This window comes from Petromyzon marinus, unplaced genomic scaffold (assembly GCF_048934315.1).
Source record: "Petromyzon marinus isolate PM22_M1 ecotype Great Lakes invasive population unplaced genomic scaffold, UKy_Petmar_22M1.pri1.0 PM_Scaffold_504, whole genome shotgun sequence".
NCBI lineage: Eukaryota > Metazoa > Chordata > Hyperoartia > Petromyzontiformes > Petromyzontidae > Petromyzon > Petromyzon marinus.
This window is the reverse complement of record NW_027423507.1, coordinates 22,501-37,770: the sequence shown is the minus strand read 5'-3', so window position 1 is coordinate 37,770 and position 15,270 is coordinate 22,501. Positions and strand designations below refer to the sequence as shown.

The window sequence follows — 15,270 nt, the reverse complement described above, 5'->3', positions numbered from 1 at the left end:
CTGGCTCCCACATTTTGTAACATCGTCTTTGGCCACGTAGTTCCAGAAGCCTTCCATGCGCATCTGGTACAGATACAACAGGAGGCTGGCTGACTAGCTGGTTTTAGGGCTGGATGACCTGCTGGTTATAGGGTTGGATGACTTGCTGGTTATAAGGCTGGATGACTTGCTGGTTATAGGGCTGGATGATTAGCTGGTTATAAGGCTGGATGACTAGCTGGTTAATAGGGCTGGATGACTAGCTGGTTATAGGTCTGGATGACTTGCTGGATGACTAGCTGGTTATAGGGCTGGATGACTAACTGGTTATAGGGCTGGATGACTAGCTGGTTATAGGACTGGATGACTTGCTGGATGACTAGCTGGTTATAGGGCTGGATGACTAGCTGGTTATAGGGCTAGATAACTGATTGGTTATAGGGCTGGATGACTTGCTGGTTTTAGGGCTGGATGACTTGCTGGATGACTAACTGGTTATAGGGCTGGATGACTAGCTGGTTATAGGGCTGGATAACTTGCTGGATGACTAGCTGGTTATAGGGCTGGATGACTAGCTGGTTATAGGGCTGGATGACTAACTGGTTATAGGGCTGGATGACTAGCTAGTTATAGGGCTGGATGACTAGCTGGTTATAGGGCTGGCTGGCTTGGCCGCCTGTAGTCCTAGCTGCCTGTCTGACTGCCTGTAGGACTGACTGCCTGTAGGACTGACTGGCTGTAGGACTGACTGGCTGTAGGGTTGGCTGGCTTGACTGACTGCCTGTAGGACTGACTGGCTGCCTGTAGGACTGACTGGCTGCCTGTAGGACTGACTGGCTGTAGGGCTGGCTTGCTTGACTGACTGCCTGTAGGACTGACTGCCTGTTGGACTAACTGGCTGTAGGACTGGCTTGACTGGCTGCCTGTAGGACTGACTGGCTGCCTGTAGGACTGACTGGCTGCCTGTAGGACTGACTTGCTTGACTGACTGCCTGTAGGACTGACTGGCTGTAGGGCTGACTGACTGCCTGTAGGACTAACTGGCTGTCGGACTGGCTTGACTGGCTGCCTGTAGGACTGACTGGCTGCCTGTAGGCCTGTCTGGCTGCCTGTAGGACTGACTTGCTTGACTGCCTGCCTGTAGGACTGACTGGCTGTAGGGCTGACTGACTGCCTGTAGGACTAACTGGCTGTCGGACTGGCTTGACTGGCTGCCTCTGTAGGACTGACTGGTTGCCTGTAGGACTGACTGGTTGCCTGTAGGACTGACTGGTTGCCTGTAGGACTGACTGGCTGGCAGCGGTGGTGGCGGGGGGTGCCTGTTGTTGTTGTTGTTGTTGATCTATCGGTCGTGACGCTGTAAGTGGGGTTTTTAGTCGGTTGTGGTGGTGGTGGTGGGGGTTGTTGTTGTGGTGGTGGTGGTTGTTGTTGTTGTGACGGTGGTGGTGGGGAGGGGGTTGTAGTTGTGGTGGTGGTGGTGGGGACGGTGTGTGTGTGTGTGTGTTGGGGGGTGGGTTCACTTTTTGTAATGATAGAGCCACTCCGCACGCCGCTGCTGCTGCTGCTGCTACTCCCGCTGTGTGTGTGTGGGGTGGTGGTGGCGGTGGTGGTGGTGGTGGTGGTGGCGGTGGTGGTGGTGGTGGCGGTGGTGGTGGTGGCGGTGGTGGTGCGACACCGTGGGTGGGTGTGGGGTGCATGGGGTGGGGGCATTTTTTGTAGATGATTCGCTATCGTACGTACGCGCGTCTGTACGTAAGCGGGCGTCTGTACGTACGCGGGCGTCTGTACGTACACGGGCGTCTGTACTTACCCGCGTATGTACTTACCTGCGTCTGCACGTACTCGCGCGTCTTGTACCCGCGCGTCCGTGTGTGTACACACACGTGTAGGCACGAGCACGGCTTTGTCCGTGCGTAGGCGAGGCGAAACCGCGTGCCCGTCCGCGTTCTAAGCCGCCAACGTTTGATGATGATGATGATGATGATGATGTTGATGTCGTCGTCGTCGACGACGATGTTGATGACGACGATGTTGTTTTAGAGGTTTTAATCGCGCGCGCGTGTGTGTGTGCGGGGGTGGAGATCGCTCTCCTCTCCCCCTCTCTCTCTCTTTTTTTAGACAACACGTTTCCTCGGTTACGAAAAATATAATAATTAATAAAAAATTTAGTAATAAGGCTGATGACGGTGGTGGTGGTGGTGGTGGTGGTTGTTGTGGTTAACTACGGTGATGGATGATGGTGGTGACGGCGGTTAGCTGCGGTGACGGAGGGACCGCGAGATTCCTCCGTCACTGACGTGAGAATTCAATAGGTTCTGATTCTGAGTGTTCAACACGGAGGGGTGTGTCCTATTGAAGTGACACAAACGCTCATAGATCGCAATGTCATCATCGTCGTCGTCATGATCACCGCCATCATCATCACCGCCATCATCACCGCCGTTATCATTGTCATCACCACTGTCATCATCACCATTGCCATTATCATCATCACCGCCATCATCATCACCACTGCCATTATCGTCATCACCATTGTCATCATCATCACCGCCATTGTCATCATCACCGCCATTGTCATCACCACCGCCATCATCACCGCCACCATTATCACCACCGCCATTATCACCGCCATTGTCATCATCACCACCGCCATTGTCATCACCACCGCCATTATCATCATCAACCCCGCCATTATCGTCATCATCAACCCCGCCATTATCACCATTATCATCACCGCCATTATCATCGGCTTCACCGCCGTTATCATTGTCATTACCACAACCATCGCCACCATCACCGTCCATTATCATCATCACCACCACCACAACCACCATCATTGCCATCCATTATCCTTTCCATCACCATCATCACCACCACCACCACGACCATTATAAGCATCGCCATCACCACTACCGCCACCGCCATGGACCATCGTTACCACCACCACCACCGTAGTGATTCCCACCGTTGTCAATGAATATTAATCTCTCATTGTATTGTTTATTTTAGACTTTTAATAAGAATGTCTCCTATTTTTTTTATCACACTGTTATTATTACCATCGGTCTTTGTTGTTGCTGTTGCTGTTTAAGGTGAAGTTGTGGCCGATGTTGCTGATGATGATGATGATCTCCCGTTTTCACGTTAGCTACCACGGGGATCTCTTTCTGTGTGTGTGTGTGCGTGTGTTTATAATTTTTAGCTCGAGTTCGAACTCTTTAGTAGTCGCGCTCGGAATATACACGCGGTGGGGTTCACGGTGGCCGTGTCAGAGAGTGGGGTTAACGGTGGCCGTGTCAGAGAGTGGGGTTAACGGTGACCGTGTCAGAGAGTGGGGTTCACGGTGGCCGTGTCAGAGAGTGGGGTTAACGGTGACCGTGTCAGAGAGTGGGGTTAACGGTGACCGTGTCAGAGAGTGGGGTTAACGGTGACCGTGTCAGAGAGTGGGGTTAACGGTGACCGTGTCAGAGAGTGGGGTTAACGGTGACCGTGTCAGAGAGTGGGGTTAACGGTGGCCGTGTCAGAGAGTGGAGTTCACGGTGGCCGTGTCAGAGAGTGGAGTTCACGGTGGCCGTGTCAGAGAGTGGAGTTAACGGTGACCGTGTCAGAGAGTGGGGTTAACGGTGGCTGTGTTGGAGGCGTTCACGGTGGCCGTGTCAGAGAGTGGGGTTAACGGTGACCGTGTCAGAGAGTGGGGTTAACGGTGGCTGTGTTGGAGGCGTTCACGGTGGCCGTGTCAGAGAGTGGGGTTAACGGTGACCGTGTCAGAGAGTGGAGTTCACGGTGGCCGTGTCAGAGAGTGGAGTTCACGGTGGCCGTGTCAGAGAGTTGGAGGGGTTCACGGTGACCGTGTTGGAAGGGTTCACGGTGACCGTGTTGGAAGGGTTCACGGTGACCGTGTTGGAGGGGTTCACGGTGACCGTGTTGGAGTGTCGGGTTCACGGTGGCCGTGTTGGAGGGGTTCACGATGGCCCTTTCTGAGGGGTTCGCGATGGCCCTGTCAGAGAGTGGATTTCACGATGGCCGTGTTGGAGGGGTTCACGATGGCCCTTTCGGAGAGAGTGGGGTTCACGATGGGCTTGTCGGTGGGGTGGGTTTCAAGATGGCCATGTAACTGGGTTTCATAATGGCCAGGTCTGTGGGGTTCACGATGGCCATGTAACTGGGTTTCATAATGGCCAGGTTTGTGGGGTTGATGCTGGCCATCCATGTAACTGGGTTTCATAATGACCAAGGCATTGGGGTTCACGATGGCCAGATCAGTGGGGTTCATAATGGCCGGGTCAGAGACACGTTGATTTCCATAGTTCAATAGTTGATGGTGTAACCTATGCCGTACACACACCACACACCAATCACACAACCACACACACACACAGAACCACACACCTCACACAGAACCACACACACACACTACCACACACCCCACCACAAAGACAAAGATCCCCCTTGTAGCCTTAACAGACTGTAGAGGCAAGTGCTGTTAGCGAGCAGCGTCTATGAAGGCCAGAACGGTACACGAGGGGGTTGGTGGCCAGCACCACGCCCGGCCGCCTTTGTCTCCCCAGTGGCGATGTTCACACACCGCACCAGGTACTCATTTTGAGGCTGAGTCGACTTAGGGGAGGCCCATCGACCGGTTCAGATAATCGTCACTGGGTGTTGGCCGTGAGCGGGAATCGAACCCGGGTCGCCGGGTTCATAGCGCAGCGTAGCGCTATCCGCTACACTACCGCTCCCCACACACCCCACCACACACACTAACACAAACCACACACACAGACTAACACACCACAAACACACTAACACACACCACACACACTAACACACCACACGCACTAACACACACTAACACACACCACACACTAACACACCACACACACAACAACAACAACAACCGCCATTCACCACTAAGTGGCGGTGACGTCACCACGACGCTTGTGCCAGGCCATGTGCACCCTGAGGCCACGTGAAGTGTCGAACGCCCACTGGTAGGAGGTCACGGGGCAGACCCAGGTGCCACGGGTCGACTGACTGAGATGACTGGCTGATACACCACCTGTGCCCCCTACTGTGCCAACCCACTGTGCTTCAGCCACCCGGCGCTCCGCTCGTTGTTGTGAGCGTCGCTCCTCCGCCCTCTGTTGTTGTTGGAGGGCAACTGCCTCCAACTGCCCAGTAGCGTCCTTCACGAGCCTCCTCCACAGAGGCCGATCTTGACACCGCTGGTACCAGTCATCGGCAGGTCCACTCAGCTCCATGTCCTCCTGTACCACATCACTCCATCTCTCCTCTAGCCCGTGCCGCGCCCGTTTAGCCCCCTCGATCCGGCCAAACAAAAGCTGTTTCAGCATGCGGTGGCTGGGCATGCGGGCTACATGACCCAGCCAACGCAGCCTTGCCCGCCGGAGGAGCTCACCGATGGGACCTTGTCCAGATCTTTCAAGGATTTGTGAGCTCACATAATCCAGTCTGGTTAAACCCAGGATGGATTGTAGGCAGGCCAGCCTAAATGTTTCTAACCGGCGAAGATGTTCCATTAGGGGGGTCCACGTTTCGCAAGCGTAGAGAAGGGAGGGAATGACCGTGGCCGAGAAGACCTGAAGCTTAGTGCGGAGCGACAGACCGGGTAGCTTCCACACAGCGTTAAGCAACCGATGAAAAGATATTGCTGCTTGACTGATTCGGAGTGAGACCTCTGCTGTTAAACTGATGCCGGTCATAAGCACACTGCCCAGGTATGGGAAACTTTCCACTCTCTCCACAACTGCCCCATCACCGATTGGGAGTTGTGGGGGTAGAGTGTCCGATGGTACAAAATACCCAGGCAGGTGCTAGTTTTGGTGGGGCTGATGGTAAGGCCCCACTGCTTAGTGGCACGCTCCAGTCTCAGCAGCAGCGTCTCCAACTCCTCCTCTGAGTGAACAGCAATTGCCAGATCATCGGCATACATAACGTGGTTGAGCAATAGGGAGCCATCCTTTGACCGCACCCGGGCATGGATCAGCCTCCCATTATATCTGTACCATATGGAGATTCCCCCGGTACAGCTATTGAAGGCTTCACGAACTACGTGGCCAGAGGACATCCCTGTCGCACACCAAGGTGTACAGGGAATGGCTCTGACTCCCGGCCACGTAGTTTTACCTGGGCCCGCTCACCATCATGAAGGTCCTTAATGATCGTGAGCAGAGGATCAGGTACTCCAAAAGCACGAAGAACAACCCAGAGCCCTGGCCTACTGATGGTATCATAGGCCTTGACCAGGTCAATAAAGCAGAGATGTAGGTCTTGTTGGAATTCCCTACACCTCTGCTGTAGCAGACGGACAGAAAATATGGCATCTGTGCAGGACCGCCCTTTCCTGAAACCGCATTGGGGCTCCGCAAGCCTCTTCTCAGCGTGCATGGCAAGGCGATGTTGAATAATCAATCACTCCAGACCAGGTGCCAGCATCATGACCAACTCGGGCATTGAAGTCACCCAACGAGATGACTATCCCGAGGGGCCACTTTAACCAGCACCTGTGACAGGAGGCCATAGAAGGCATCGGACTCATCGGCTTTGCCTGCATCCCTCCACGGATGTTCATCTTCGGTGGAGGCATAAGTAACCACGACCACCATTCCTCGCCTCCGGTTGATGGGAAGGCGAGCCCAAAGTAGCCTGGGGCTTGCAGCTTCCCACACCTCACCGCCACGCTCCTATGCCCCCTTCATTATTTTGTTCAAAAGAAGAGCCACACCTTGTTGTTTGGCAGTCTGCTGCCCTGAGTAGAGGACTGTCCACTCCTCATGGTGGCAGGAGCCAGAACCGGTCCACCTGACCTCTTGAATGCCACATAGATCCAGGCAGTACCGGTCCAGCTCCCGACAGGAGTGGCAGACTCTCCTCCGCAGTGAGCGTTCGAACATTCCACGTGGCCACCCGTAGTGGCTTTTCGTTGTTTCTGGAGGAGCCCCGAGGGTAGATATTTAATCTCCTGGCTCCGCCATTGGGGTTTGGCCAGGAGACGTCATAGACGCCTGGCCCCCCGGGGCCTCCGGCACAAGCTTATTAGTTACATATTTCAGTTTAACGCGTGGTTTCGTGGTAATTAATTGAAGGTGGAGGGGTTACCAGCCCCTCGCAACCGTCCAGAGCCCCCGTTTAGCCCCTGTGGTGGTCACAGACGCCATGAGGGGAGGAGCCAATCGAAATTGGACCTCCCCCCCACAGCACTGTCCACGACAGAATTTCCCGTCCGGCACACACACACTAACACACACTAACACACACCACACACTAACACACAGAGACACGTGTGCCATCTTACCCCGCTCCCCACCCTCCCCCATCGTGTAAGACTGCGACTAGAGTCGGGAGAAGTCGGTAGTGGTGTAGGAGACTCGCGTAGACGGAGTGCGAGGATGTTAGTTAGTAGCCCGCGGTGTTAGTTGTAACTTGTACCAGTTATATACAATAAACATAGCGCATACAGCCGCTGTGTCGACTCGTGAGTGAGTGAAAGATGGTGGGGTGAGTGGATGTGTGAGATTGTGAGTGAATGAGATGGTGGATGAGTGAGATTGTGAGTGAGATGGTGGGTGAGTGGATGAGTGAGATTGTGAGTGAATGAGCTGGTGGATAAGTGAGATCGTGAGTGAGATGGTGGGTGAGTGGATGAGTGAGATTGTGAGTGAATGAGCTGGTGGATGAGTGAGATAGTGAGTGAGATGGTGGGTGAGTGGATGAGTGAGATTGTGAGTGAATGAGCTGGTGGATGAGTGAGATCGTGAGTGAGATGGTGGGTGAGTGGATGAGTGAAATTGTGTGTGAATGAGCTGGTGGATGAGTGAGTGAGATGGTGGGTGAGTGGATGAGTGAGATTGTGAGTGAATGAGCTGGTGGGTGAGTGAGATGGTGGGTGAGTGGATGAGTGAGATTGTGAGTGAATGAGATGGTGGATGAGTGAGATGGTGGGTGAGTGGATGAGTGAGATTGTGAGTAAATGGCATGGTGGATGAGTGAGATAGTGAGATGGTGGGTGAGTGGATGAGTGAGATTGTGTGTGAATGAGCTGGTGGATGAGTGAGAGTGAGTGAGATGGTGGGTGAGTGGATGAGTGAGATTGTGAGTGAATGAGATGGTGGATGAGTGAGATCGTGAGTGAGATGGTGGGTGAGTGAGATGGTTGGTGAGCGGGCGAGTGAGATGGTGGGTGAGTGAATGAGATGGTGGATAAGTGAGATAGTGAGTGAGATGGTGGGTGAGTGGATGAGTGAGATTGTGAGTGAATGAGCTGGTGGATGAGATAGTGAGATTGTGGGTGAGTGAGATGGTGGGTGAGTGAGTGAGATGGTGTATGAGTGAGATAGTGAGTGAGATGGTGGGTGAGTGGATGAGTGAGATGGTGGATGAGTGAGATAGTGAGTGAGATGGTGGGTGAGTGAGATGGTTGGTGAGCGGGCGAGTGAGATGGTGGGTGAGTGAATGAGATGGTGGGTGAGTGACAGTAAGTGAGATGGTAGGTGATTGAGATGGTGTGTGAGTGGATGAGTGAGATGGTGGATGAGTGAGATCGTGAGTGAGATGGTGGGTGAGTGGATAAGTGAGATGGTGAGTGAATGAGATTATGGATGAGTGGGCGAGTGAGATGGTGGATGAGTGAGATCGTGAGTGAGTGAATGAGATAGTGGGTGGGTGATGGTGAGTGAGATGGTGTGTAAGTGGATGAGTGAGATGGTGGGTGAGTGAGATGGTGAGTAGGCGAGTGGGTGGGTGATTGAGATGTTGGGTGAGTGGATGAGTGAGATGGTGGGTAAGATGGTAGGTTAGTGGGTAAGATGGTGGGTGAGTGAGATGGTGAGTGGGCGAGTGAGTGAGTTGGTGGGTGAGAGGGTGAGTGGGATGGTGGGTGAGTGAGATGGTTAGTGGGTGAGTGAGATGGTGGGTGAGAATGTGGGTGAGTGAGATGGTGAGGGGGCTAGTGAATGGCTTGGTGGGTGAGAGGGTGAGTGAGATGGTGAGTGGGCGAGTGAGTGAGAGTGAGATAGTGGGTGAGTGAGATGGTGAGATAGTGGGTGAGTGAGATGGTGGGTGAGTGAGATGGTGGGTGAGTGAGATGGTGGGCGAGTGAGATAGTGGGTGAGTGAGATGGTGGGTGAGAGGGTGAGAGTGGGTGAGATAGTGGGTAAGTGAGATGGTGGGTGAGTGAGATGGTGAGTGGGCGAGTGGGTGAGATAGTGGGTGAGTGAGATGGTGAGTGGGCGAGTGAGTGAGATGGTGAGATAGTGGGTGAGTGAGATGGTGGGTGAGATAGTGGGTGAGTGAGATGGTGAGTGGGCGAGTGATTTGGAGGGTGAGTGAGATAGTTCGTGAGTGAGATGGTGAATAGGCGAGTGAGTGAGTTGGTGGGTGAGAGGGTGAGTGAGATAGTTGGTGAGTGAGATGGTGAGTGGGCGAGTGAGTGAGATAGTGGATGAGTGAGATGGTGGATGAGATGGTGAGTGGGCGAGTGAGTGAGATGGTTAGTGAGATAGTGGGTGAGTGAGATTGTGAATGAATGAGCTGGTGGATGAGTGAGATAGTGAGTGAGATGGTGGGTGAGTGGATGAGTGAGATGGTGGGTGAGTGAGCTGGTGGATGAGTGAGATAGTGAGTGAGATGGTGGGTGAGTGGATGAATGAGATGGTGGATGAGTGAGATCGTGAATGAGATGGTGGGTGAGTGGATGAGTGAGATTGTGAGTGAATGAGCTGGTGGATGAGTGAGATAGTGAGTGAGATGGTGGGTGAGTGGATGAGTGAGATTGTGAGTGAATGAGATGGTGGATGAGTGAGATCGTGAGTGAGATGGTGGGTGAGTGGATGAGTGAGATTGTGAGTGAACGAGATGGTGGATGAGTGAGATCGTGAGATGGTGGGTGAGTGAGATGGTTGGTGAGCGGGCGAGTGAGATGGTGGGTGAGTGAATGAGATGGTGGGTGAGTGACAGTGAGTGAGATGGTGGGTGATTGAGATGGTGTGTGAGTGGATGAGTGAGATGGTGGATGAGTGAGATCGTGAGTGAGATGGTGGGTGAGTGGATGAGTGAGATGGTGAGTGAATGAGCTGGTGTGTTGTATATGAGCACAACAGGGTGTGGCTCTTCTTCTGAATAAAAGAATGATGGGGAGCGTGGGAGCGTGGCGGTGAGGTGTGGGAAGCTGTAAGCCCCAGGCTACTTTGGGCTCGCCTTGTCATCAATCAGAGGCGAGGAATGGTGGTCGTGGTTACTTATGCCCCCACCGAAGATGAACATCGGTGGAGGGATGCAGTCAAGGCTGATAAGTCAGATGCCTTCTATGACCTCCTATCACAGCTGCTGGCTAAAGTAGTCCCTCGGGATAGAGTCATCATGTTGGGTGACTTCAATGCCCGAGTTGGTCATGATGCTGGCACCTGGCCTGGAGTGATTGGAAGGCATGGGCCAGATCAGCTCAATAACAACGGTAGGAGGCTGCTAGACATTTGTGCAGCCCATGTGCTTGTAATTACCAACACGCTGTTCCAGCATCGGCGGTTCCACACAACATCATGGATGCATGCCGGGTCCAAGCAAGAACATCTGCTGGACTACATAGTGACGGACCAGCGGTTGCGGGCCCATGTCCTTGACACCAGGACCTACCGTGGAGCTGATCTGCCCTCTGACCATCGACTTGTCATCTGTAAGATGCGCCTGCCATTCTTCCACTCCGGTGGTGGGTGTACACCCAGGACCCCATTCAAATCCATAGTGGCCTGGTCTCAGCTAGCTGATGAAAGTTGCAAGCGAGAATTTCATCATCGCTTGTGGCTGGGATTGCCATCGTCCCCCACTCCTCCTGATGTCGAGGGTAAATGGGCGAGATTTAGGACTGTGACTCATGCAGCTGCAATGGCTGCTTTGGGTACGTGGTCCAGACCTCCCCAGAGACCCTGGCTGACAGAGGAGGTGGTCAAGCTGGCTGAGAAAAGACGACAAGCCCACTCTCATATTCTTAGCTCTTTCGGTAAAGTCACGTTGAAGGGAAAACAATAAAATAATAAAATATATATACAACAATAAAAATTCACACGACGTTTCAACCATAACACAAACGGTCGTCATCAGGTGTTATGGTCGAAACATCGTGAGAATTTTTATTGTTTAATATATATTGTTATTTTATTGTTTTCCCTTCAACGTGACTTTAAAGAAAGAGCTAAGAATATGAATTACTGCAGTCACGAAAGCTTCATATCAAAATTCAAGCCCACTCTCATCGTCTACAGCATCCCACGTCAGAGAATGAGGAGGCTTACTGCAACCTTCGCTCGGAGGTTCGGAGAGCCGTGAGGCGCTGCAAGGATGGGTGGTGGTCGCGGGTTGCTGAAGAGATGGAATCTGCCTCAATGGCCCGCGATCACAAATCTCTCTGTAATTGAATAAATAAAAAGTAACCTGCAGCGCCACACCTATCACCACCATTAGGCGAAAGAACGGTGATCCAATCTCTGACCCCCAGGAACAGGTTTGCAGATTTGCTGATCATTTCTGTGAGGTCCTGGGGGAGGGGAAATCCTTCGGCCTGGAAAACACCGTGGCACAAAGTGAGGATGACCCTGCTGAGGCTGCGGTGCCTCAAATATTGAAAGAAGTCACCCCCTATGAGTGGCTGGCTGAGGTGCCATCTGTTGAGGAAGTACTGAAGGCGATCCAGAGCATGAGACCAGGAAAGACACCGGGCAGAGATGATCTCCCAAGCGAAATGCTGAGGGAGGGTGGCGTTTGTGCATAGACTGCCCTATATGACATCATAACAACAGTCTGGACCACTGGACGGGTTCCGCAGGATTGGAAGGATGCCCTGGTGGTCCCCCTTTTTAAGAAGGGGGACCGCACAGACTGTAACAACTACAGGGGCATCTCACTCCTCAGTGTGCCGGGAAAGGTCCTGGCAAGGATTATTCAGCACCGCCTTGCCAGGCACGCTGAGGAGAGGCTTGCGGAGCCCCAATGCGGTTTCAGGAAAGGGCGGTCATGCGCAGATGCCATATTTTCTGTCCGTCTGCTACAGCAGAGGTGTAGGGAATTCCAACAAGACCTACATCTCTGCTTTATTGACCTGGTCAAGGCCTATGACACCATCAGTAGGCCTGGGCTCTGGGTTGTTCTTCGTGCTTTCGGAGTCTCTGACCTGCTACTCACGATCATTAAGGACCTTCATGATGGTGAGCGGGCCCGGGTAAAACTACGTGGCCCGGAGTTAGAGCCATTCCCTGTAAACCTTGGGGTGCGACAGGTATAGTGTAGTGTGTCGTGGTGTAGGGTATAGTGTAGTGTGTAGTAGTATATAGTGTATAGCATAGTGTAGTGTATAGTAGTGTATAGTGTAGTAGTATATAGTGTAGTGTATAGTGTAGTAGTAAATAGTGTAGTGTATAGTGTAGTAGTATATAGTGTAGTGTAAAGTGTAGTGTATAGTGTAGTAGTAAATAGTGTAGTGTATAGTGTAGTGTATAGTGTAGTAGTATATAGTGTAGTGTATAGTAATGTAAAGTGTAGTAGTGTATAGTGTAGGAGTGTAATAGTGTAGTGTAGTAGTGTATAGTGTAGTAGTGTATAGTGTAGTAGTGTATAGGGTAGTGTATAGTGTAGTGTATAGTGTAGTGTATACCACCACCCACACCACCACCACCCACACCATCCACCTTCACCCACACCACCACCCACACCCTACCCACCCACACCACCACCACCCACACCACCACCCACCCAGACCACCACCACCCACACCACCACCACCCACCAACACCACCACCACCCACCCACACCATCCACCTCCACCCACACCACCACGCACCTACACCACCACCCACCAACACCACCACCACCACCCACACCACCACCACCCACACCACCACCCACCCACACCACCACCACCCACACCACCACCACCCACACCATCCACCTCCACCCACACCACCACCTACACCACCACCCACCAACACCACCACCCACCCACACCATGCACCTCCACCCACACCACCACCACCCACACCATCCACCTCCACCCACACCACCACCGACACCCCCACCCACCGACACCACCACCATCACCCACACCACCACCCACCCACACCACCACCCACCCACACCATCACAACCCACACTACCACCACCCACACCACCACCACCCACCCACACCACCACCACCCACACTACCACCACCCACACCACCACCACGCACCCACACCACCACCCACACCACCACTACCCACCCACACCATCCACCTCCACCCACACAACCACCACCCTCCCACACCACCACCACCCACCCACACCACCACCCACTGCACCACCCACACCACCACCACCCACCCACACCACCACTACCCACACCACCAACCACGCCACCACCCACACCACCACCACCCACACCACCACCCACCCACACCACCACCCACCCACACCACCACCCACACAAGCACCACCCACCCACACCACCACTACCCACACCACCAACCACGCCACCACCCACACCACCACCACCCACACCACCACCCACCCACACCACCACCCACCCACACCACCACCCACACCAGCACCACCCACCCACACCACCACCCACACCACCACCCACCCAAACCACCACCACCCACACCTCCACCCACACCACCCACCCACAGAACCACCACCCACACCACCACCCACCCACACCACCACCCACACCATCCACCTCCACCCACACCCACACCACCACCCACCCACACCACCACCACCCACACCACCACCCACACCACCCACCCACACCACCACCAACCCACACCACCACCCACCCACACCACCACCCACACCACCACCAACCCACACCACCACAACCACCCACACCACCACCACCCACACCACCACCACCCACCCAGACCACCACCCACCCACACCATCCACCACCCACCCACACCATCCACTTCCACCCACACACCACGCACCCACACCACCACCACCTACACCACCACCACCCACACCACGCACCTCCACCCACACCACCACCCACCCACTCCACCACCCCCCACATCACCACCACCCACACCATCCACCTCTACCCACACCACCACCCACCCACACCACCACCACCCACCCACACCCACACCACCACCCACCCACACCATCCACCTACACCACCACCCACCCACACCACCACCACCCACCCACACCACCACCAACACCACCACCACCCACACCACCACCCACCCACACCATCCACCCACACCACCACCACCACCCACACCACCACCCACCCACACCACCTCCACCCACACCACCACCCACCCACACCACCACCACCCACTCCACCACCCACCCACGCCCACACCACCACCCACCCACCCACACCATCCACCCACACCACCACCCACCCACACCACCACCCACACCACCACCCACACCATCACCCACCCACACCACCACCCACCCACACCACCACCCACCCACACCATCCACCTCCACCCACACCACCACCCACCCACACCACCACCACCCACCCACACCACCAACACCACCCCCACACCACCACCACCCACACCACCACCCACCCACATCATCCACCCACACCACCACCACCCACACCACCCACCCACCCCACCTCGACCCACACCACCACCCACCCACACCACCACCACCCACACCACCACCCACCCACACCCACACCACCACCCACCCACCCACACCATCCACCCACACCACCACCCACCCACACCACCACCCACCCACACCACCACCCACACCATCACCCACCCACACCACCACCCACCCACACCACCACCCACCCACACCAACACCACCCCCATCCACACCACCACCCACCCACACCATCCACCTCCACCCACACCACCACCCACCCACACCATCCACCTCCACCCACACCACCACCCACCCACACCACCACCACCCACCCACACCATCTACCTCCACCCAAACCACCACCCACTCACACCACCACCCACCCACACCACCTCCACCCACACCACCACCCACCCACACCCCCATCCACCCACACTCTCACACAGCTGGACGGGTTCATCACCAACTATAAAGTTTTGTTCCCAACGAGGAATCTGCAAACTTTTAATTTATTAACGAATAACCACACACACACATTGTGCACTTAACATCATCATCACCGTCAGCATCATCGTCACCATCATCGTCACCATCATCTTCATCACGACCATCATCTTCATCACGACCATCATCTTCATCACGATCATCATCGTCACAATCATCGTCACCATCATCATCTTCATCACG

The 15,270-nt window shown here is 54.4% G+C and overlaps 1 protein-coding gene and 1 long non-coding RNA gene across 2 annotated transcripts in view; both read right to left on the bottom strand.

Annotated features, from left to right (window-relative positions):
• Nucleotides 1-1,132: 1,132 nt before the first annotated feature.
• Nucleotides 1,133-1,359, bottom strand: LOC142923436 (uncharacterized). The gene is made up of 2 exons (XR_012940764.1): nucleotides 1,257-1,359; nucleotides 1,133-1,216 (listed from the first exon to the last, which is right to left on the bottom strand). It is a non-coding gene; the product is annotated as an uncharacterized LOC142923436 (long non-coding RNA).
• A 2,928-nt stretch (nucleotides 1,360-4,287) lies between these two features.
• The window catches only part of LOC142923435 (ubiquitin/ISG15-conjugating enzyme E2 L6-like), a 20,198-nt gene continuing 9,215 nt past the window's right edge, over nucleotides 4,288-15,270 (bottom strand). Inside the window, exon 5 of the mRNA XM_076064529.1 lies at nucleotides 4,288-4,307. Within this exon, the coding sequence (XP_075920644.1) occupies nucleotides 4,288-4,307 (20 nt within the window). The remainder of the gene's footprint in view (nucleotides 4,308-15,270) is intronic.